This window comes from Branchiostoma lanceolatum, chromosome 11 (assembly GCF_035083965.1).
Source record: "Branchiostoma lanceolatum isolate klBraLanc5 chromosome 11, klBraLanc5.hap2, whole genome shotgun sequence".
NCBI classification, from domain to species: domain Eukaryota; kingdom Metazoa; phylum Chordata; class Leptocardii; order Amphioxiformes; family Branchiostomatidae; genus Branchiostoma; species Branchiostoma lanceolatum.
Genome location: NC_089732.1, coordinates 18,846,327 through 18,871,121, shown reverse-complemented (window position 1 = coordinate 18,871,121; position 24,795 = coordinate 18,846,327). Strand labels below are relative to the sequence as shown.

The following is a 24,795-nucleotide window of genomic DNA, read 5'->3' as shown; positions in this document are numbered from 1 at the left end:
TTATTTTATTGTTCGCCTTCGCCAGGAGGTTATATTTTCAGTAGCGCGTGTGTGTGAGTGTGAGAGAGAGCACGATAACTCTGGATCGATTTTGTTTTGGGATGTGTGTAGGTCTCCACGAGATCTCCAACTGATTAGATTTGGGCCCCATAGCGGTGTTGTCTTGTTATCCCTTTTGATATATATTAGTTAGATCTTTTTGTGCCTTCTTGAGACTTTTGATTCCCTTGTGTGCCTGATTTTATTCCGAGCGCATGCTTTTTAATTTGTTGTCTCATTTCAAAAACTGTGACAGATTCCCAGGAAGCTTGTTGTCTATTCTTTGGTTTGGTTGGTATGTATGTTTTGACATAACTCTTACACCTCTTCAAAATGGATTTTTGGCTATTTTCAGACCAAAATGTGTTAATGTATTTTGCATCCGGTTCCGTGGTGTTCTAGCTAAATGAAATGAAATCCGACATGGGCCGTTGCCTTTGACATGTACACACAGGACTTCATTTACTTTTGGCATAGATAACTTGAAATGATCTATTTTGGGATTTTTTGGTTATTCTCAGACCCAAAGAAAGACTTTGGAGACCACATGCCTCCGTGAAATATCTAGAGTTTCCGTAATTTCTCTGAGCTGTCTAAATACATGTATGCCAATAGGAACTGCGGACACACACGGCTTCAAACGAACAAACAAACAAACACACTAACTGATTACAATACTAGTACCTCCGAATTCAATGAATATTTTGGGACCCTGTGTAATTGTATTACAGCCAAAAGACCTTAGATATGGTATAGGGTTGACATTTGTTCAATGGATTTCATTCAAGTTTTTCACACCCCTATATTCCGAAATCCCTATGTTCCGAAATCCCTATGATTCCGAAATCCCTATGTTCCGAAATCCTTATGTCACAGTACAGATTGGAATCCAGTACACTGATCTAGAACTGTACTAGTACGGATAGGAATTCCAATCTGTACTAGTACAGTTCTAGATTGTACTGGATTCCAATCTGTACTGTGACACTTGTACTTCCGAAATCCCAATGTTCCGAAATCCCAATGTTCCGAACTTCGAGATCCCTATGTCACGAATCAAAAACCCTTATAAATCCGAAAGCCGTATCGGTAAATGTTCCGACACACGGTCATGATTATGAATTTCGTTAGAGTTCATAGCATATTTAAAACTCTTTTTGGACTATTTTCTTTTTAGATCTTAACAAATATTTACAAAACAACTGGATCATTTTATATCATCTATGAAAAATCTCGAGGTTTTTCTGGGGGAAAATTTCGAGATCTTTTCGAAAAATCTCGGCATTTTTCCAGATTTCTAAAAATAGTTTTCAATAAATAATGGATATTCTCACTGGGGGCATAATGATCTTGATTATCATTAACGGTAATTATTTTACTGCGCGGGATTACTACTTAGTATAATCACTGAAACATAGGGCATTTATATATAGTGCAGGCAGCGCTCGCCCCCACTGAGTCTGACCATTAACGACCTCGCGTCAGTTTTATAGCATCGTACGTGTTCAGAGAGAAGAAAATTTTACTACATTGAAAGGTGCGATGGAGTTCGGACTCTGATTCAGATTAACAGAGTTCAAGATCAGTCTCTCAACTGTCACAACAAGAAGAATACTAGCCTGATTATACTCTCCAAGCAGAGGAGTGGTTCCGGCTGGTGTTTTTAGGCGTTTTTGTCAGGCTGTCTACTTTGTCCTGTTTTTTTTGTCTCTGTGTGGTTTATAGAAGAAAAAAAAAACATGACAAAGTAGAAAGCCCGACAAAAACGCCTAAAACACGTCAAAAACCAGCTGGAAAGAATTATGGCACTTTTGCATTGATTATGCAAATTAGGAATGTAACGTTAACGTTATTCGTATAATAATTGGTATCTGATAGTGTTCTACCTGCCATGTGTCGGAACATTCACAAGTTTTGACTCTGGGGTATTCAGAACATTATAAGGGACTTCGGAATATAGGGGTGTGAAAAAAAAATGTTATTGACAGGCGAAGTGTCCGCCAATCAGAGCTGGTTCCGCCCGGCCCGGATGGGTGGATTCTGAGCGGCGGCGGCGGGCACAGTTCTAAAGCTGTTGGCGCCGAGTCTACGACATGGAAAGAGATTGAAGAAGCCTTTGATAATTTCAAGAGAGCGAGCTGTGTAGAATTTAGCAAAGTATTTTTCAAAGCGGTTGAAGATCTGAACAGCGGCCGGCGACGACCCCCAGCCAGCCAGAGAGCCTGCCGATGTTGCGCCCCCCTCCCCAAGAGTCGCATCGTGATGACGATGATACTGTTGCCTCCCCCTGGTTCACCGTCAGTTATTGCCACCAAAGAAGCAAAACATTCTGAAATACTCCTATAGTTATCAGACTCTATGTGCAATTTTTGTTCTTCCCGCGAAAAATATTGGTAAAGAAGACGTCAGATATTCCCCTGCGCCGATCCACGCCTTGAGTCTTTAGTAGACTCTAAGTCTTAAGTGTGATGTGCATGGAAGTGAAATGATATATGGATGCTTAATTTATATAAAAAATACATGTAATGCCTGGATAAATTTCGCCCCTTTCCTTCACGCATTCGAAAAATGTAAAGCAGTCATCTTTGTAGCCAATAAGTGAACATCAATAGTATCCACAATATGAATTATTGATCAGCCTGTCAATTAAAGTTAGAGAAGAACTTCAAGAAGTCTTATGGACAGTGTTATCAAAGGATGTATGGTGTGCTCTGATTGGTTGCATTTGCTGGCTTCCGATTGGTGAGTGATCAGCCTGCGACAGCCTGTCAATAGTGAAGAAAAAAGTCAATAGTGGGGGAAAAATTGATATTGTCGACAAACTGAGCCTGTCTTTTGGCGAAAACATAGTCAGTAGATAGTGTTCTGTAGATAGGCCCACTTGTTCTCATTTAATTGTACGAATTGCTGTGGCCTGAGCCTTTACGATTTGATATGAGCCAAATTACGGGCAACATCGATGCTTTCTTTATTTTCCCACAACACTTATTGATGTTTCACGAAAAATGCACCACAAAATTACTTACAGGTTTTGACTTAGAAGAAGTTATAGCAATGGGTTGCCTATTTAAAAAAGCCCTAAAAAACGACTGTCGTCTGAGGAGACATGCAAAATTCAAAAAGCAGCCGAGAACGTAACAATTCAGTGCAGAGAGTGACTGGTTAACTGGCGAATCCAGCTACTAAGGCCCTCCGACAAATCACGTCAGATCGCTCCTGTCACTGTTCTTGTACGCTGTGCAAGGTGGTTTGTAATGCCTGCCGCCAAATTCTGTACCTTCCGTCACCGTTTGAAGTAAGACATTCCTGCCACATATATGGTGCCAAACTGTCGTTTTTATGACGAAGTGATTTAAAATTGAAAAACAGAATTTGGCGACAGGCTTTACAAACCACCTTGCACAGCGTTCAAGAACAGTGACCGGAGCGATCTGACTTGATTTGTCGGAGGGCCTCGGTAGCCTCACAGCAATTTGTACATTTAAATGAGAACGAGCGTATATAAAATATTCCTAAAGCTAAATCTATTATTAACAAGAATTTCAACCCTCGAAATAGCATATAGGTAGTTTAGCCTTAGGAATTAGAAAACAAAGAAAGGTTTGACAAAAGCTACTTTTAAAAGATACTAGCTATTGTTTGAGTTAGAAAAAAACTGATGAGATATGCGGTGTCAAATTACATATGAAATATGGCTTCCAGATAATTTATGATGGCTTCAGGGGTTTATTCTGTTGTGTCACTGGATGCAAACATATTTCATTGCATAAAGGAGTCATGACTATGTCAGGGATTTGCAAAGGATGTCATCACTTGGTGAGAAATAATGGTAATATCTTATATCCCTGCAGTAACGTTAAGTTGCATGATGGAGATTGATTTCTGTTGCACGACTCAGGTCTGGAGATGGCTTGGATCAAGGCTCCACCAGAGAAGATCACAGCAGGTCACGGCTTCAATGTGACCTACAGCCTCCATCTCCCCGATACATTCTACACTCATGCTGTGACAGAAAATATCCTGCCTCACGGGTATGTTACAACATCTACAACATGTACAACTCCTCTCATACTTCAAAAAAGTACAGTTAACATTTTGAAAGAGCACAGTATTCCTTTGGTCACGCCAGTTTTTAATTTCTTGTTTCCTGATTTTAGAATATCACGTGTGCCATTCCAGAAATGAATCAAACAAAAAAAAGTTATATTTTGGCACTAGCAATTGAAGAAAATCCTTGGCTTCCTAGCTGTTTTTCTATTACAACTGTTTTTTCCCCAGTTTTTCAATTTTTAACAAATTGAATGTTAGTTGAAAATTCATTGTTTGACAGTAAAATAAAAACTGATTGCTGCTGCAGTGTGTCCAGACTACTGCAGCAGCAGAACACAGTGGACAGTAGTACTACTACTAATTAAGAATAAAAACATAAAGAGGCAAATATTTGACAAACATGCAGTCACTCTCTTATTGGTCTCTGATAATTGCAGTGCTATCATTGGTTGAATCTCTAATTGTGATTGACAGTCAGGATTGGTCTATTCAATCTGTCGGTTATCAGATTTTTGCAGGAAATTAAATGAATTGGGCAGTCAAACTGCCTCTTTATGTTTTTATTTTGCATTTCTATATTTTGACAGATTGGCAGGGCTATGGGATTGGTCTATTCGTGTGGCCTTAAATCAGAATGAAATTGTGCAAAGCAGACAACCTTTGAGTGATGCTAAATCTAATACTGGATACCAGAACAGAGAGGATAATGTTAAACCTTGAGAAGGTGACCCCTGCGGGGGTACACCTGTTCCATCATGCCTTCCATTTTTATGGAGAAGTGCAATGAATAAATAGATAAATAAACATCCGTTGGATTTATTACACCTAATTAACATTTAAGATCTATGCATCCCTTCTAGAGTTATCCTGTTTCAAAATCAAAATCTGCAGCTGAATCTAGTGCTGCATACCAAAACTCATGTTCTAGTTCAGGTCTGGATTCAAGTCCAGGGGTTCAGGTTCAGGTCCAGACTTGATAAGTCCGGACCTGAACCCATGCATGCATATGTAAAATTCCATGTTACAATTTGAAAAATAATACATGCAAAATTTTATACAGTCAGTAGTGAACACAGATTTTGAAGCTCAGTCATAACCACAAAAACAGCAATGTTTTCGTATTTTTCCAGTGAAAATTTCACGATCTATATGGAAGCAACATGGAAGGTTTTAGATGGTTAAGAATAAAAAGGAAAACATAAGTGAGAGATTTGTTTTTGCAAGTCGGGACTTGGTTCCTGACATTAAGGTGTTTTTTTTTACTTGAACCAAAACGTTTTTGCAGGTCCAGTTTAGGTCCGGAGTTTAGGTACGAGCACTGCAGTTCAATAGTGCAAACTTTTGTCAGTTCTTTCCAAGGACATTATGGCTATCAGATGTTAAAAATGACGACAGCATGTCCAGAACACGAGATGCAAAAGATGGAATTTCTGCTGCATCTGAAGCAGAGGAAAGCAGACAGGGAGCCCAAAATCTGATAAATTCTTTGATCTAGGTCAAGACCTAACCACATATGAAATATCAAAACAATCCATCCATAGCTTCTTGTGTTGTTTAACCACCAACATTGTTACACCATTACATGCCCATTCTCCATCAACAAGAGCAGTTTAAATCTTGATATGTATGCAGTGGTTAATATATTTTCCCAGTTTTTGCAGTGACTTCATAAGTACTGCAAATTTAGGACAACCCTGAATTTCAAACACAAAAAAAACACCTTTTCCCTCCAGCTACCACAAATTAAAACAACCTGGAAAGTATTTGCTAATTTTCAGTATTTGTGTTTCATTTTTTATTAATGATTTGTCATGAGTTTGATGAGCAAGAACCAGTCAAGCCAGTAAAGCCGAAAAATTATCGGAAAATGTATTTTGGTAGTCAAATTATACACGACAGGTGTTTGATAACGTATTAGTCACATAAAACTGAGAAGACAAGTTGATAAGACTCAAATGCACCAGACATTGTAGTATATGGACACCAGTTCATCCACCAGCCTGATTGGTAGATGTAAATTATGACTGAAAATGAAATCAACTAGTCAGATGCCTGCTCTGGAGGCCTGCTCTGGAAGCCACACTCACTCACTCACTCACTCACTCACTCACTCACTCACTCACTCACTCACTCACTCACTCACTCACTCACTCACTCACTCACACACACACACACACTCACTCACTCACTCACTCACTCACTCACTCACTCACTCACTCACACACTCACTCACTCACTCACTCACTCACTCACACACACACACACACACTCACTCACTCACTCACTCACTCACTCACTCACACACACACACTCACTCACTCACTCACTCACTCACCAACTCACTCACTCAATCACTCACCAACTCACTCACTCACTCACTCACTCACCAACTCACTCACTCACTCACACACACACACACTCACTCACTCACTCACTCACTCACTCACTCACACACACACACACACTCACTCACTCACTCACTCACTCACTCACACACACACACACACTCACTCACTCACTCACTCACTCACTCACTCACTCACTCACTCACTCACTCACTCACTCACACACTAGCTATCACTGAGTATCAGGCTTATCGTCTCTCCTCCCTGAGGCAAGGGTTAACCGTGCTTCCACATAGATGTGGAGGCTTGATGGCAGCTCGCCAGGTGCCTCTGTCTTCTGGGTTGGCACAGTGGCGGTAAAAATGAAACCTACATGTAACGTTATCATTACTTATCGACAGCAATTGCACCCATTAACATACAATGGCCCTACATCACAAATGCTACCAAAAACATGTCCTTCATTTGATAAGGGTCATTTGTCTTCTGTAATAGTATGTTATGTTAACTACAGGAATGCTACTGTGGCCAAAGACTGGTGCCATCACCACCCCTGTCCGGCAGCGTGGAAGAGTACCCAGGACAACTGCTGTGTGTACCACGTCAACGTCCACTCCTGTCCACAAGAAAGTGTGAGTACTAAATGTTGTAAGACATTTCTTTTTGCCAAGTATATAATATTAATAGAAGTATGATTTATTTTGTCATTTCATTTATTTTACAAGGAAATACATATTTCCTACTGGCGTTATTTAATGATTCCTAATGAGAGAACACCGACATAAAATTAAAATCATGATGAATTAAAGGTCAACTAAAATAAATACTTTTATAAATGAATAGAAATTGTAAGTAACTGGTGATAGAACCAAATCAAAGTACATTGTAACTTATTATAACAATAATGTGTGTTTGTTGGACTTTGTCCAGAAATCAAATGATACTACTAGTACTTCAAGTCAAAAAAGAATTTGCATGTGTGGAAGGTTGGGCAGTATGTATCGTATCGTTCGTAAGTAAGTGATAGTACAAGTCAAAAGAAATCTAGTTTGTCAGAAATGTGACCCAGTCTTACCTTAATTTGAAATTACATCAATAAATAGCAAATAAAAGAATCAAACAAAATGATCCACTGAGATGCAGATAAAAGTTCCTCTATCAATGTTCAGTACTCAGGTACATGTACAATCTAGTCTTGTTCATACAGCTGTTTGAAAAGTTCAAGTGTTCCTGCTGATTTTAAGTAAGATGACAGAAGGAATTCCAGAATGCAGAAACAACAAAATTCATGTGGCAAGCCAGTTGTATAGACTACTTTTTAGTCTCTTTCTTGCTTCTTGTCCTTGTCTCAAGTGCAAAAATTGACAGTACAGTAAGTTTTATTAATTAATTTTTTCAATTTAACAATGGCGCCAAGTGACCCGATGACTTAACGCTTGGAACCATTAATTCGACACCTTTACGCCAACGCACCATGGTATGATAAATCAACAAGCAGACTTGAGAGTATTTCGGTAATCATTGACTGTATCGTGTACGTTGTTTTTGCCGCAATTGCTACATGTGTGTCCCTCTTCCAAATCATTGACATATCTCCTAAAAATTACGTCTTCAACATCGGACCCGATATGACGGCGCCTTGCGTAATCTGTTCCAAACGAACCATTAATCCGACAGTATACAACAATGTCGCTGTTTACCGATAATTTTAATAGTCAGAACAACGGTTATTTCCCGATTTCTCCGTCAACCAACGGCCACTTACACTAGTTACTATAGGCGCCACAGGTCACAGTCGGTACGCCGCCGATGCACTCACGATACTGCGGTCAAAATAAATAGTCCTGAAAAACATCGTCCTGCGGCAGACCCGTTCTTATGTTCCATTGCACTGTCGTGGCTATTATAAACCTTGAGGTCTAATACTTGAGCCTGCTACAGCTATCGAAATGCGAGTAACTAACGTTTGCTTGCACTTCTGCCCGGTAAACAAAAATATATGCCAGGCGGAAACGGAAACTATCCTAACACAGCTCATCGGCCTGTACCAAGCGAACATCACTGCGGTAGAGGGGAGTAAGACTCTCTTGTGTCGCTATCGTCTTAGCCGCTGTGGGAATATATGTTCCGGAAATATAAAAATGACAAGAGTCTTAAATAAAGAATGCAAAAGCTTTACTTTTACATTAATTGCTGCCAAAATTCAATTATTTAATAGTATAACATTGTCATTGGCATGCTAAACCCGTAGTGAGACGGTTGGTATGGTCTTCAAGACCTGTTTGCACTAGCTTACACGTGGCTCCGGACTTTTACATTTGAAAATAGGGGAAAATAGAAAGAGTAGTAAGGTTGTTGACGTCGGTTACTATTTCCAATTGCTGATGATGTATAAACACTTGCTGGACATGCCTATTTAATAATCCAAGACAGGAAAGGGGAAAAATGAATAAATAGATAAATATAAATGACCTGCGTCGTCTGCTTTTCCTCACGTGATCACCCGTATGATTCTGGGAATATTCAAAATGGCGGTTTCCGACGGCATGCGTTCGCAAAGCCTCTGGATAATTCGCGCTTTGTTTGGATCAAGGACAAAACTAGACTTATTTGCTGTTATTGACGGACATATTGTTTATTCCTCTTTTGATCAATACAAGTATAGATATGTAATGTGATGATATGAAGAAGAAAATGTCGACATTGTGACGGTGTGTGACCGCTGCTCCCTCTCCCATGACATACATAACGTTAAAACAAACGGTTAGTAAATTGACGACCTCGTAATTGCAAAGTTTGATCTTCATGAACTTACGACTGTACCTTTTTGACGTCAGTACTTAACTCGTATCGGAATGCAATTAACAGTTTTTGCATCAACCTGCTGAATCTTAATTGGCAAGCCAATACTTTAAAGTGTCGAATTAAAAGGGTGTCGAATTAATGGTTCCTAGCGTTATATGGGGTACGTTTAAATGTTGTTTCTGGGACATGTAATTAAATTCGCTCAAAAAAACATTAAGAAAATATGTCAAATGAAAGAGAAATCCAGAACTGTATTGATCAGCTAAAAGCGATATTAGACAAAACAGATGCACCAACACAAGCGGTAATTGACAAACTTAATATACTACAGAACTCATCTGCTTGACCTGAAAGCTGCCACTATCACAGAATGCTTGTAAAGCAGACAGTCACTATTCAGAGGCGGCGACACGAAATTTTGTATGGGGGGGGGGGAGATTAGTTGAGATGAAATGTCACTCTGACGAGCGCCAATACAAGGGGGGTCCGTGAAATTTTGAAATCTAGACCCTCTGAAATGCTATTTCCTGCATTCTGAGGGGCAAATTTTGCTGGAAGAGTAAGCTAAGTTTAATGACAATGCTCTATTTTTTTTTTTAAATTCAGAAGGGTTTCAGCTTGATTTTGGGGGAATGGCGCCCTCCCGACATATTTTGTCGCCAGAGGCACGACATGCTCCCACAGGAAGATTAGAAAGTCGTCACCCATTGAAACGCTCTTTCCTGAATTTTGAGGGGCAAATTTTGATGGTAAAGTAAGTTTAATGACATCTCTATATGTGAAAAAAGATACAGATCTGAAGCGTTTCAGCTTGAGTTTTGGGGGACGACGCCCTCCCGACATAAAATTTTTCCGCCGGAGCGCTACATTGAAAACTTTGACATTTTTCAGCCATTGAAACGCTGTTTTCTGAATTTTGAGGGGCAAATTTTGCTGATAAAGTAAGCTAAGGTTTATGACATCTCTATATGGGAAAAATACAGATGGGTTCAGCTTGAGTTTTGGGGTGCGACGCACTCGAGCCCTCCAAAAATATCTTTCGCCGGCGGCAACCGATTCTCCTTTGGGAAAGTTTCGAAACCTTGACACCCTAGCCAGTGAAACGCTTTTTCCTAAATTTTGAGGGGCAAATTGCTGATAGATTGAACAAATACAGAAGGGTTTCAGCTTGAGCTTTTGGGGGCGACGCCGTCCCGACATATACACTGGCGGTGCAACAATCCTAGGGCGGAGTATGCTAACGTACGTCGGGGAAAAATTTGAAATCTTGACCCGCTGAAACGCTATTTCCTGCATTTTGAGAGGCAAATTGTGCCGGTAGAGTAAGCTAAGAAAATCTCTGTTAGTGAAAAGATACACAAAGATTTCATCTTGATTTTCGGGGGACGACACCCCCAACATATTTTTCAGGGGGGCAGCCGCCCCCCCTGCCCCCCCTGTGCCGCCGCCACTTTATTTTCTCACACACTCAATATCAACACAAGATGTAGCCAACCCTTAAGTAAGTCTACATTGTAAATGTTGTCTACACAAAGTTAATTCTTCTTTATCTATGGGATGTACTAGAAAGGTTATGGTTGCCACCACAGAGCGAGACACAGGTGGTTCATTCCCTGTAAAAACACTCAGTCTGAGCCTAAAAGCATTCATACGCAAGATGACCTTTCTCTATATGATCCCTCTCTGCATGTTGTATTATATTGCCCTGTTTTGCTTATTATGATTAGTAAATCTCCTACGTTCACAGCAAATCACAAAATTCGATTTCTAAACCTCTTATTCTTGTAATTAGAAATTAGCCTTTGGCTTTAAAATGAGGTAAGTAAGAAACAGACAAAAAGCTGGCTGAATTCTACAAAATGTAGTGCCCCTCAAAATGCAGAAAATAGTTTCTGAGGTTTAAAATCTCAACATTTTCCGTTGGAGGATGCCTGGACCCCCTCAGGCCTTCGGCGCACACCGGGACACTTTGGGAAAATTGACATTTTCTTTGGGGACAATTTTGGGACAGTAGGGGAAGTTAATTTTGAGGCCTGAAGATCTCCAATGAGAAAAGTGTGCTATGCCTGATAAGAGCTGTTTCTACTGATTTTCAAAAAGATTGTGAAATTTTTTAGATACAGTACAAGAAGATCAATATATGTGGCCCTTTGGTATTTGTTGTTAACTGCTGACTCTCAGCCCATTAGCTTCTTGGAATATCACATTCTTGTAACAAGATCTGCCCCTAATCCAAGTCTGCCTCCCACAGACTACCAGAACACCTGATGCTACAGTAACAGTTTACTCATTTGTGGCAACTACATTTGGACAGCTGCCAAGGACCAACTGTGCCATTTACTACATTAACATAATTCTGCCAGGTAACAAAAGGTGAATTTAAAAAAAAAAGGGTTATCTAAAGAGAATTCTATGAAATGTCAAAAGTTACTTTGAGTAATCCAGATAGAACACTGCACTTTGTCGGAAGAAAATTTGTGGCACACAGGGAACACTAGAGCTCCCCGACCCCATACCTTCGCCGACTGATGTTAGCCTTTTCGAGTGGCATATCATTAATGTTTGCCATTAATTATGCAAATAAGGACCTCAGTTGCATAAATTGAAATCCCCAACATTTATCATTATGGTGTTATGATATTTTGTCATTAATTATGCAATTTAGGTAAAATTGCATAATTGATATCTATCGATATTCCTATCTCAATTACACATGTCACATGTTTGAAAGTCATATAATCGAATGCAGCGGATTTATAAACTTTCCTCATTAATTATGCAAATTTTGTCAATCATTCTTTTAGCTATCTACATACCAAATGTCATGGTGATACGTCAACCTCTTGAGTTATTCCCTCTCAACATTTGAAACGAAATTGGCTCCTGCAGTTCCAAAAATGCCGCTACAGCCCTCCTGACTAAGCCCATTTTAGGAGCACTTGCTCCCAAAAATTAGCTGGTGCGCCTGGAATTTTTTCTTGGGAGCACAGTGCTCCCATCAAAAATTACATGTATATGCATAAGTCATGGACTGCCAAGTTAAACATTTCAAAACATATTTTCAACAGTTGACAACAGTCATGCATGTCCATGGCTAAAGTTACAAGATTCAAGTCAGACTGTTAAATAAAGCAGTTGGCTATAATTAGAGATGGTGTGATTTGTCCTACTTCCCCAAGAACGGCCTAAAATCCCTTCTTTTTCACCTATCAATGTAGGTTTTTAACTTAGCTGGATTATGCTTTTTTCTTTTATAATCTATGAAAAAATTTCATCCCCTTTCGACCCCCCCCCCCGTCATAACTTCCGAACGGTATGCTCTATCATCACCAAATTTGCAGGGAGTGATGTTCATGTAAAGTTGTATAATTCCTATAATTTTGGTGACGTTATGACGTAATATGACATAATTATGATGTCATCGATGTGATTTTACTGCCGAAATAGGGAATTCCAATGATAATATCTAAAAAATTTTGACAAAATAGTGCGTATTATTGAATTAAAGGTATGCAAAGACATTTGACGTCAGTGGTGACTAACTTGACATCAAAACGACGTCGAAGAATGACGTCATGTGTTGTAAGCGCCCCCCTGGGATCCGCCATCTTGGATCGGCTATTTTGAAATTTTTCAAAATACATTTTTTCCATGTCTGATCCCAAATAACAATCAAAATAGACTAAAAACGTTAATCTGAATGTTTCTGGTTAAGAAAATTCCAGGTTGTGACGAGTTTAAAGGCGAAAAAGCCTGTTTATACGGAAAATAACTATTTTGTCCGCCATCTTGGATTTTGAGCGATGACGTCATCAAATCAAAAGGCTGGTTCGGTCCGGCTTGTCCCCGCTCGAGTGGCCAATTACATGGGATCTACCGCGCGCATGCGCGCGGCGATCCCATCACAATTTATGAATATTGAATCATGACAGTTACATTAAATCACATTTGATGTTATACATGTAGTAAACTAGTGTGGTTGAGCAAGAAAACATTGGAAACAACGATGTTTAAAACGAAATTATTGAAATTTGCATAAAATGCCTCTTCAGAAACCTGTTGCCATGGCAACACGAAAAATGATAAACTTAATACTTTAGTCATAATATTGTTGCCAACTAAATTTTAAGAAAGGTCACCAAGTTTGAGTGTCCTACCATACGTCGTTTGGCAGTTATACGATGTCAAAGTTGGCGCGGGCACGGGAATTTAATTCTTGTGGTATTTGGAAGTTAAGTAAAGGTGAACATTATTAGACCTAGAATCATGTAAATCAGGGTCTCATTTACATAATTCATTTGGAAATGCTACAATTAAGGGTTAATGACCTGCCGGAAGATGTAGATAAATCCGGTTATAACAAATGACCAGGCATTATGACACCATAATCACCGAGGGATAAAAGGGTCATTAACATTATTATCATATAGCCTATCCAAACCGACCCATTTAAGAGTAAAAAATTGCCGTATGATGCATAGATCCCTTAATACTATGTCATGTAAATACAATTATTGTTCAATTTTTGAGAAATGCATTTGAAAATTCACATTTGTCCTTTCTGTACAGAAAATTACAGATTTCATTTTGAAATCAAAATTTCCACATAAAATATTCCATAACATTGCAATATTGGCATATCAAATCTTTTTAAAATCTACTCTACTCTACTCTACTCTACTCTACTCTACTCTACTCTACTCTACTCTACTCTACTCTACTCTACTCTACTCTACTCTACTCTACTCTACTCTTACTATGCTATACTCTGGTCAATGTCATCTAGCTATATGATAATAGACATTATTACTGTACAATATTACAATATTACAAGCACTGATTACAAGTAACTTTGGACATATTGAACTGTGAGATCTTTCTGATGACCCCATCTGGAGACATTTTTGGATTTGCATTATGTCTCCTGCAGCTTGAAGGATCAGAGAAGATTTGTGGACCATGGATCCCTGACGATGGAGAAATCTTCACCCACACTATAGCCATGGCTGGCCAGGCAGATGTGGTGAACTGGACAAGCTACATGCAGCTGTGGAAAACAGGGTCGCACTCTCTCATCGCACACATTAAAGTGGGGACATTGCAAGCTGCACTGGAGGCAAAGACTCAAGTTGTAGCAGCTACATGTAAGTAAACACAACAGACACCATTAATATTGCATTGATCAATATTGTGTGAAATATGGAAATTAAATAGAGTAGTGTGTGTATGTTTATGTGTTTGTGTATGTGTGAGTGCATGTATGAATCATGACTACTGTTTTGTATGTGTGAAAAAGTGTGTGAGGGTGTGTGTGCATATGTGCATGAATGTGTATGTGCATTTCTGAGTGAATGAGTGCATATGTGTGTGAGCGTATGTGTGTTTGTTAGCTTGTAAGGCCACAGCAAGTACATCATAAGATTATGGATGACATCAGTGCACGCATTGATTTTCGTCTGATTTAAAAAGAATATATATTTATTGGTTTTTTACCCTCTGGCACTATGGTCCACATACCGAAAATGGGAAAATATGTCATAACTTTCTGTCAGGTCTATCGCAAAAACTTTTAAGATGCCCTATATATATAGGCGTCTGTACATGTAGGAATGGTGAAAAACCATCTGGCATACAAATGATTGAAATAAAAGACGGGAGATATCAGAGGCACAGCACTTTTTCCTTTGCAGTAAGGGGATCAGGGAAATTAAACAAAGCTACTAGTTTGCTGATTAAGACATGAGTAGAGATGTGCCCTGGTTTGTATGAATTAGTGTTGTATTGTATTAGTTTGTTATATAATCCTACAAGTACTCATCACTCAGTCCTACAAACACTCAGTCTTTAATGCGTTTAATGTTGACGCCAGTGTTTCTTATTCTTTTTTATTGAATACAGGAATAAAGTACTTGTTGGTTGTGATACCATGTTTTTTCGATTCAATTTTACATGCTTTATGGTCTTCAAATTTGAAATTGCAGGTATCTTTTTTTTGGGCCACCTTGTTTTTTTGACCCACATGCTTTAAATGTGGAGTCTGCAGAGGATGTCATGTGTAAGATTTACTTGTTGTTGCCTATGGATGAATGAATCCTGGAAGTAAGTGGAAACAACAACTAAAATGCGCTGGTTTGAGTTGATGACATTTACATAAGACCAGGGGACTGTTAGCAACGCACACCTCGGCCGTCATTGGACGTTTGGTGACCTGCTAGCAGCCATATGATTGGACCTCGCTAGAAGTTACTGCCCGACGTTATTGCACAGTCCTTTTGTAAAGATGTGTATGACACTGAATACAAGTAACATGAGCTTCAATCTTCAAATGTATATATACTTGTAACTAAAATTAAAGCTTCACAGTTGTGCATTTCTCATATCTTAAGCGATTTGTGCAGAAGAGTCCCTGGATTTGCATAATTTGTACTTCATTATATAGTCTCTGTTTAAGCTACCTGCATACTAGATATCATGGAAATCCGTTGTTCCCTTGTTCAGTCATTCTCCTTGGAATATTTGACAAAAACGCCCCTGCAGTTCCAGCTAGGGGTCCCACTTTTTCGTTACATCTCAAACTATCTGCTGCCAAAAAGACCATAGCACTTCCAGGTCAAAAGATAAAATAAAACAGAATTTCTGTGGCAGTAACACGTTACCAATTGCAAGGTCACATACCAAGGGGTCCAAAATCAACCTTGACGTTCGTCTTTCCAACACCTTCCCACATACCAAATATCATCATCACCAATTCATCAAGAGGTTCTTGAGTTATGCTGACTACAAAAATCCAGAACCACAAACATACAGACATACACACACAGCCACACACACACACAGACACACACAAAACAATAGAGATAGCTTACCTGGAAGTGTCATGATGTATGACATATTTCATGTGCACCAACCTGCATGATAGCCAGTATCTTTTAAAAGTACCGAAGCTTATGTCAAACCTTTCTTTGTTATCTAGTTACCTATGGTGGTTTGTGGTTTGAAACTCTTACTTTTGGGAAAGTTTTACATAACCCCAAGAACCCCACATCCCTGCACCAACACTACATTTTTGCATGACTGTCAAAACAATTTTTTATCGCATGCCCATATCACATGAATTTCATGTCGTTGAAAACAACATTCTTTATTCAACCCATCAAGCAAGCGGTGGGATGAACATGGTGACTCACATGTAACTTTTATTTGCCTGTAGACTACTTTGTTTATCATGCATCTTTTTAGAATATATGTTCTTCAGGTAGAGCACTGGAAGGACAATGACTCTGCAGTGGACGATAATGAGTCACTGTAGCTCAGTTGTTCATAATAGGCATCAGTATAAATGCATGGTCTCACAGCTTTAAAAGGCAGAGAAAAGTTTACAGACCATGCATTATCATCACCATGAAATGTCATCATTAGTGCTATTTTACATTTTATCTGACAGGTATTGTTATGTTTGCAGAGAAGACCAGTGCGCACACAGGGGTTGCCTTACATGTATAATGTTCCCGTGTCAATTGAGTGTTTCTCCTGGTGTCTACCTGAGGGCGATCATAAGATCGAAAAACTTCACACAGAAATTACCCAAACTAGTCTACAGACAAATAATGGTAAAGTCACTATGTTTGTCCCACCACACATGCTTGGTGTGCAGTCATGTTTTGACATGCAAAACTGTAGTGTTGGTGTGGGGGATTGCTAGGTTATATCAAACCTTAAAGTTTCTAAAACTAATTTGAATTTCAAACCTCAAATTACAGTGGATAATTGGGGTATGCCTAAACACCACAAATGACACCAAGGAAGTTTTGCCATCAGCTACTTTGATACTGATGACATGCCTCACCTCCTGGTATCTTGATATGGCTAGAGGAGTTTATTCTGTTGTATCACTGGATGCAAACCTATTTCATTACTTTCTATTAATGAAAAGACTAAGGATCAATTTATGGTTCTTTATTCATTTGAGATCTGTTTTGCACAATATACCATAGCATGCTCATTTTGCCTGACCTAAAGAGACAATGATAGGTGGCAGCATGATGCTAAAATGTGAAGCCTTGTGTTTTGATCCAGCCTGTGGTGACGGCAACTGTGATAATGACGAGACATGTGACACCTGTCCACGAGACTGCCTTCCCTGCCCCATGACAGACCAGATCAAGGCTGCCATCGCTGCCCCTGTGACCTTCGCCTTCTGTTTGCTGATGGCCACACTAGCGGTAAGTCTCCAACTGTCACTAAGTGTTCAGTGGGCAGTAGAACATACTTGAGGATGTTATGATTATTTGGCAAAGCAGACGTGTAAACTACAGGTTGCAAATTCTGAAGTGAGAGGTCATTCTTTTCAGTTTGATTGATTTTGTGCTTCACATGAGATAGAGAAAAATGTTCATTTTAAATTTAATAACATTGTAACAACAACACGGGCTATCATTCCATCATGGAAAGACCAGTCCTGATGATGTTGATACTATTTTGGGACAGTCCTGTGAGTTTTGACATTTCAATGAGAAGAGGTCAATAATGTCTGACTCTATGACAGCTGATTCAGAAGTGCCTGACATTTCCATGGATGCAGAACATAGTGAGTAGATAATTAAGATGATAACGGTGATGATAATGACGAAGTATATCTATCAACAAAAGAGCTTTTAGCCTTCATGTAAAAAGAAGTTGAGTTAGTATAGGGATTGACTTTGTTATCCTCACCATCTTTTGTATTTCAGTGGTTCCAATATCAGAAACAGAAAATGTTCTGGGACGAGAGCTGGATCATCGACTACGGTGATATCAAACCAGGTATGTTACATGTTGTACATGTACAGTTTTTCTCTCTCAATTTCACATATGTTTTGTAAGCAACTGGGAAGAAAGACATGCTGAAATAATTGCTTCTTTCAACATTTTGTTAACAGATCATGGGATTCGTGGTTTCATGGGCAGCATTCTGAGTGTGAACACTGGAAACAGCAGCACCATCAACACCAGTCTGGTGTCCACACAAAACAACATCAACAGCCGAACTCAGCGCAAGCAGATCTTTGCACAGACAGGAATTTTGTAAGGCAAAATTGTAGCAGAACACCACTTTAATAGAAGCTTATTAAATATAGTTAATTGTTAACAAATGCTATATAATTTAGGAAGTATTCAATTATTGTAGAATTTTCTGGGCTGCTCATTTATGCTCATGTTTATCGCATCAAAGAGTTATTTATTACTGCTATTGATAAAAAATCTAGATGGTCTAACTTCTAAGTTAAAATTGAAGGATTGAATCTTAATTTTTCCGGAACCTTTGTGTTGTCTTAAAACTATAAACACATGACAATGATGATTGGCAATGAGCTACATGTACATTTAATGCTTGACAGTGATGGCAGGACAGTGGCAATAAAGAAGGTCCAAAAGCAATGCTTTCAACTGACCAAGACCATCAGGAGGGAAGTACAACAAGTCAGGTGGGACCTTACATCACTTCATTTGTTAAAAGTTGGAAGAGTTTGTAGGACAATTGATTTAAAGAATAGTTATTGTATCTCTTTTGTTCCCTCTGCTGACATTCCATGCATTATATATATTTCTTTATGTAATTATGTATATCTATAGTGATACATAAATGTTACATACCAATGGGCTAATTTAAAGTAATTTACAAAACCTAAAGCATGTCACAGACAGTCATACAAATTTGTGTAGTACAATCTCCATCTTGCTACCTTTTAGAGAGGTGGACAAAATGGTCTCTAAACATGTATATTTTGCAGGATAGAATAAGGCAACACCAGTTTGATTTGTAGAAGATGACATCCTTTTAATGTTGAGAACGATGGCCAACATCTACACAAGTCACGTAAGAAGCTGAACTGTTTGAAAAACTTTAATTGACATTGATTGAAAGAGACACTGGACTCACAGGTTCTGCATTGATATCCGCCATGAAGGACAGATCGTACTGGAAAGACTTGATTGATTGTACCTCACCGGAGTAATTCCGGACGAATGATGATGATGAAGCATGCAGCATCTACAAATTTACTTAAAGATAAGAACTTAACTTTGAGTTTTGATTTGGGGCAAATGTGCCTTCTAGAGCTACAATAAAGCATTCAAATTGGCAGAGACAACTTCTGCCCTCATTCAGAGTTACAAATTCGAATGTAAGGAAAACACAGTACTGTAATTAGCTGCTGTGGACATGCTTTTCTAGAGCATGCGCTCAGTCTTGACATGAACAAATCTATAAATATGCAGAGGGATGTTGACTTGAACTGTGGGAAGCTAATTACGGTAGTGCGGTAGTGCAGAAGAAGTGACACTTACATGGGTGACGATTCTTGTGTGAGACTGATACAGATGTCCTAGGATGCTAGGTGAAGAAAGTACCAACTTGTCACAGTTTCAGACTGAGGTCTTTCTCAGTCCTGTTTCAGTGTCCTTGAGCTGCTCATGAGGTCATGCTGCAGTATTGGAAGGGACTGTCACAACAGTGTAATCAATCATTCAGAATCCATGCAACTGAAAATGCTGTCACAGCATTTTCAGTAACAGTTGCAGTAACTGTTACAACTAGAGTTCCATGTCGACATCATACTTTAGCTAAATGATGTTAACCTTAAAGTTTATGAATGATGTATTATAAATGTTACTCTTGATTTTGCCAGTCAGGTCCTTACTATATTTCGCCCTTACATATGTACTTCAGTATGGGCAAAATATATTGTTTTTGGTCATGTTTCTTTCTCCTTCTCTTGTCAAATCTTCAAAGTGATAGTAGGTTGTCCCTGGGCCAAATGAGCTGAAATTTGGTATACAGGTAGAGTGGGCACATACCCCCAGACGACTTTTTTTTTATAATTTTAAAATTTAAAATTTTTATTATTTTGATTGAGTTCTTTTGGCCATTTCCAGACCAAAAACGTATATTTTAGCCTCTGGTGCCCTGGTATGAAAACCAACAGACCTGAAATTTAGTAGAATTGTGCATTCATTTTGGATATTTACTGAAAGGATTCCAGTATTATTTGGGGCATTCATTGCTTCAAAATGATTTATTTGGGGCTTTTTGGGGCGATATCTTGCCACTTCTGTCCCTTCCAAAAATTATACCATATATGGTGTTGAAAGTGACAGCCAATGGGAGCACTACATTTCAAAATGCGAGGCTCTGCATGATTGGCCAATTTGGTTAATCAATTTACCTTACGTTTCTGGCTTAGGTGCATCTATACCAAATGTGGTATGGGACTGCCAAGGACATGTGCGTGCAGGACTTTGGTCACACTTTTAGCATACATTACATCAGAATTAACATTCTCAATTATTGGCTATTTCCACAACAAATATATACATCTTCAGTTCCTATGTCGCTGCATCAAACTGATGATGTGAGATTCAGCATGTGTTTGCCTTGGGCATGTACTCAGGCCCTCATTGAAATGTTTGGCATACAGCCCTTTAGAATGATTTTGAAACAGCATTTTCGTTATTTACAAACCAAAAATGTATACTCTTGAAGAGTCCATTCAAACATGGGGATGTCACATTTTTTAAATTCAATTTTGGAAAGGGGGATATTTTCGGACTGGCCTATTTTTCATCGAGGTGCCGCTGGAAAAGTCCATTCTTGCATAGGGGTAACACATTTTTTTAAATTCAATTTTGGACTTAGGTGATTATGCAAAAGTCCATTTTCTTCAGTGGATGTGGTTTCGGACTGGTCCATTCTACATGGGAATGCTTCTGAAAGAGTCCATACCTGCATGGAGGGACTAGTCTTGTCAAATTCAATTTGGAACTTGTTTATGGAGTAGTCCATTCTTGCATAGGAGATAAAATTTGGGACATATCTACAGTACATTGCATTGCATTAGAATTATATAATTTCCTGAGTTGCATAAAGCACATTTCATTCTGTTAACAATCATGTAAGGTAGGATGATCCATCAACCCCTGCTTGAATTATCCTCCAAAATTTCCAACAAAAAGGCCTACTGCAGTTCCAAACAAGCCTAAAGCTCTCGCTCTAACAGCTACACTACATGTCCTCTTTTGCAGGGGTCTTGACCATCCAAACCTCTGTAAGTTCATTGGTGGATCCATTGAAGTGCCAAGTGTTGCTATCATCACTGAGTACTGCCCAAAAGGAAGCCTGAATGATGTCTTGCTGAATGATGACATTCCACTTAACTGGGGTTTCAGGTGAGAAATGTTTTTGTCACCATGAACAAAACTAACGTGAAGTTCTTTCAGATTTGTGGTATTGAGTAGCATGATAGTTCGATGTCTGGCGCTTCGGCAGTTTACCAACACGGCTCGCATATTGGCTAATCAGACAATCACTGTGGTCAACTTGGCCAGGCACCCTTACACTTAAGCTCAAATTACCCCAACCCTAACCCTGTTAGACAACCAGGGTGCTGCCCTGAGTTGAGCCGGGTGTTGGACCAAGTTGGGCTCATTAGCCATGCGCTTAACTGGTAAAATGCTGAATCGTACTGATCCCCAGATAGTTCCCCTCGTTGTCATGGGCCCATTTGTCCCTATTCAAACAAACAGCTTTGACTATCGTTTTCTTCCAAAGGTTCTCCTTTGCCACAGACGTTGCCCGTGCAATGGCCTATCTGCATGATAAGAAGATTTTCCATGGCCGCCTAAAGTCGTCCAACTGCATCATTGATGACCGATGGGTGGTGAAGATTTCAGGTATGTTCCTTTCCAAAAACATATTGTCATACAGTTCTCTCTCTATAGTTTAATTGGTTATTCACAAAAACCAAGTAAAGGCAAAGATTAATTTTGTTGATTAACCTCAAATCCTCATATATTAAGCCCTGCCTCCTGTTCTCTTTCAAACACATCCATAAAAAACAGCGCTTGAAGGACAAAAATGGCTGCCACCACTTGGCTGTCAATAATGCAGACTGACTTCTGTTTAGATTTTTTGGCTCTGAAATCTTTTCAGAGTGAGCCAAAGAAAAAAGCTTTGTTGACGGCTTTATCTGCAGAGTAGAGTTGTGTTTGAGGAGAGAGCGTAGTGTTCTCAGTCAATGCGGAAGCGGGACGCATAGCATGTTGGTAGACAGGAGTGTCAAGTTGCTTACAAGCAGCCGATGCACATGTAAAACAGGGTACGTATATCTGTGGAAGATTTCCCACTATGCTGGCTGCATGCATAACAGCTGCATGATCTTAAGTAATCAAATATAATAAAGATGCTCTTCTTTTACTTCCCTTTTCACTTGCAAGTTAATCAGTATCACACACAAATACGGAGGAGACGGAACTTTGCACTAGCAGACTTTGTAGTAGATGGCATGGCATGTGGTACAAGCTCCCTCCCCTGGACTGCTCTAGCTGTTTCTTTTTCATTTTGTTTGTCTTTTTCGTCCTGAACATGTATGCAGCCAATACATTGCAAATTCTGTCGCAGATATGCGCAGCCTTAACACATGTCATTCCAGTCCAACAAGCGCTGTTTTTGACGGAGGTGTTCAAAATAAAGAAATCATGTTCGATAATATTATGATGTTCGACAGGAACAGGTCATTGCCTCAAGTCTGTCAGTTGAGAGCATTGATTAGGGATCTCCAGGCCGTATTCTTGCCGGGAATCTTTTTTTTCATCTGTCCATCTCAATCTCAGCCTTCCAAGTGCCCTTTGCCAGGGGATTTCCATTTGATACATTTCACTCCTCTTGTGTCCTGTCCATACCCAATCTCATACACAATGTGCTGAAAATTGATTCAATTTGATATCTTTGTGACTCATTCTATGCACAAAATCCTGTCCACACACCTAGTAGTACACACCTTTCAAGACAATGTGTTGATTTTGATAAGGGGAACTCAACTATAGAAGCAAGGGATATTTTTTGGAAGTAATTGCTCACCATACCGACCCTTCTCAGAATGGGTTCCAACTAGGTAATTGCTAAAGATCCAGATCTTTTGGGCCAAAGTAAGATTAGAATTAAGTTGCTGAGGCTGTACATTGATAAGCAAATATTTGCACACAGAAAACTTTATTTTCAAGATCACCCCTGGGCGCAGGTGTTTAATCTTAAGGGTGGAATGAATTACTAGAGCTACAAATTGATACATTTGCACAAGTTTCCTCTAGCACGCTGCAAAAATGATTTTGAAGGTCGCCCAAGATTTTCTTTTAAGATCAACCTGATTAGAATAGGGAGTTAAACAATGTAGTACTACTTGCAGAGTAGTACCAAGGGGTTATCAGAATATTGTTGCTGTATGATGCAACTGCTGGCTAGTCAAAACTCAATGTCCAATTGCAAAATAATACAATTCCTTTTTTTGATTCAGAAAAATACTATCCAAAGACACACAACACCTGTTTCAGCAGTTGAGTCCCCCTTAAAGTTTGTTCACTTGTGGTGTGATGCCCGATCTCCGACCGCAACGGTCCATTCGAGTAACTCTTATGGTCCGTTCTACGACTGGCTTATTTGCATATTGAAAAATAGGGTCCGAGAAAATAATATGCAAATAAGCTAGATTTCACGCATTTTGCATTTTGTCTTTTATTAATGATGGAAATGTGGGTTCCCTATGGGTCATAATGCTTTTATGGAAGCTTGAATGGTTGAAAAGTGATATTAAGTTAAAGTAAATGAACTTTGTCATGAATTGCCAGACTATGGACTGCAGATCTTCAGGAAGGAAGATGTTGTGACTTATGAGGACACCTACCGACAACAGCTGGCACGAGTGTATTTCCCGCCTGAGGTCCACCACTGTCCCGACCTCCGCTATACTGGCCCTACTGATGTATACAGGTACCGACCTCCGTTATACTGGCTCTACTGATGTATACAGGTACCGACCTCCGCTATACTGGCTCTACTGATGTATACAGGTACCGACCTCCGTTATACTGGCCCTACTGATGTATACAGGTACCGACCTCCGTTATACTGGCCCTACTGATGTATACAGGTACCGACCTCCGTTATACTGGCCCTACTGATGTATACAGGTACCGACCTCCGTTATACTAGCCCTACTGATGTATACAGGTACCGACCTCCGTTATACTAGCCCTACTGATGTATACAGGTACCGACCTCCGTTATACTAGCCCTACTGATGTATACAGGTACCGACCTCCGTTATACTGACCCTACTGATGTATACAGGTACTGACCTCCGTTATACTGGCCCTACTGATGTATACAGGTACCGACCTCCGTTATACTGGCCCTACTGATGTATACAGGTACCGACCTCCGTTATACTGGCCCTACTGATGTATACAGGTACCGACCTCCGTTATACTGGCCCTACTGATGTATACAGGTACCGACCTCCGTTATACTGGCCCTACTGATGTATACAGGTACCGACCTCCGTTATACTGGCCCTACTGATGTATACAGGTACCGACCTCCGTTATACTAGCCCTACTGATGTATACAGGTACCGACCTCCGTTATACTGACCCTACTGATGTATACAGGTACCGACCTCCGTTATACTGGCCCTACTGATGTATACAGGTACCGACCTCCGTTATACTGACCCTACTGATGTAT

The 24,795-nt window shown here is 39.5% G+C and overlaps 1 protein-coding gene across 5 annotated transcripts in view; it reads left to right on the top strand.

The window, feature by feature from the left end:
- The window catches only part of LOC136445387 (atrial natriuretic peptide receptor 2-like), a 54,541-nt gene that overhangs the window by 7,840 nt on the left and 21,906 nt on the right, over positions 1 to 24,795 (top strand). For 3 of the 5 annotated variants that reach the window (XM_066443368.1, XM_066443371.1, XM_066443366.1), the window contains exons 3-12: positions 3,938 to 4,070; positions 6,949 to 7,066; positions 14,170 to 14,383; positions 17,316 to 17,461; positions 17,969 to 18,041; positions 18,158 to 18,302; positions 18,617 to 18,703; positions 21,300 to 21,443; positions 21,826 to 21,947; positions 23,898 to 24,039. In XM_066443368.1, coding sequence (XP_066299465.1) covers positions 3,938 to 4,070; positions 6,949 to 7,066; positions 14,170 to 14,383; positions 17,316 to 17,461; positions 17,969 to 18,041; positions 18,158 to 18,302; positions 18,617 to 18,703; positions 21,300 to 21,443; positions 21,826 to 21,947; positions 23,898 to 24,039 — 1,324 coding nt within the window. Of the gene's footprint in view, positions 1 to 2,052; positions 2,782 to 3,937; positions 4,071 to 6,948; positions 7,067 to 14,169; positions 14,384 to 17,315; positions 17,462 to 17,968; positions 18,042 to 18,157; positions 18,303 to 18,616; positions 18,704 to 21,299; positions 21,444 to 21,825; positions 21,948 to 23,897; positions 24,040 to 24,795 lie in introns of those variants that run through there. The other 2 variants (XM_066443370.1, XM_066443369.1) reach the window with 2 other exon arrangements.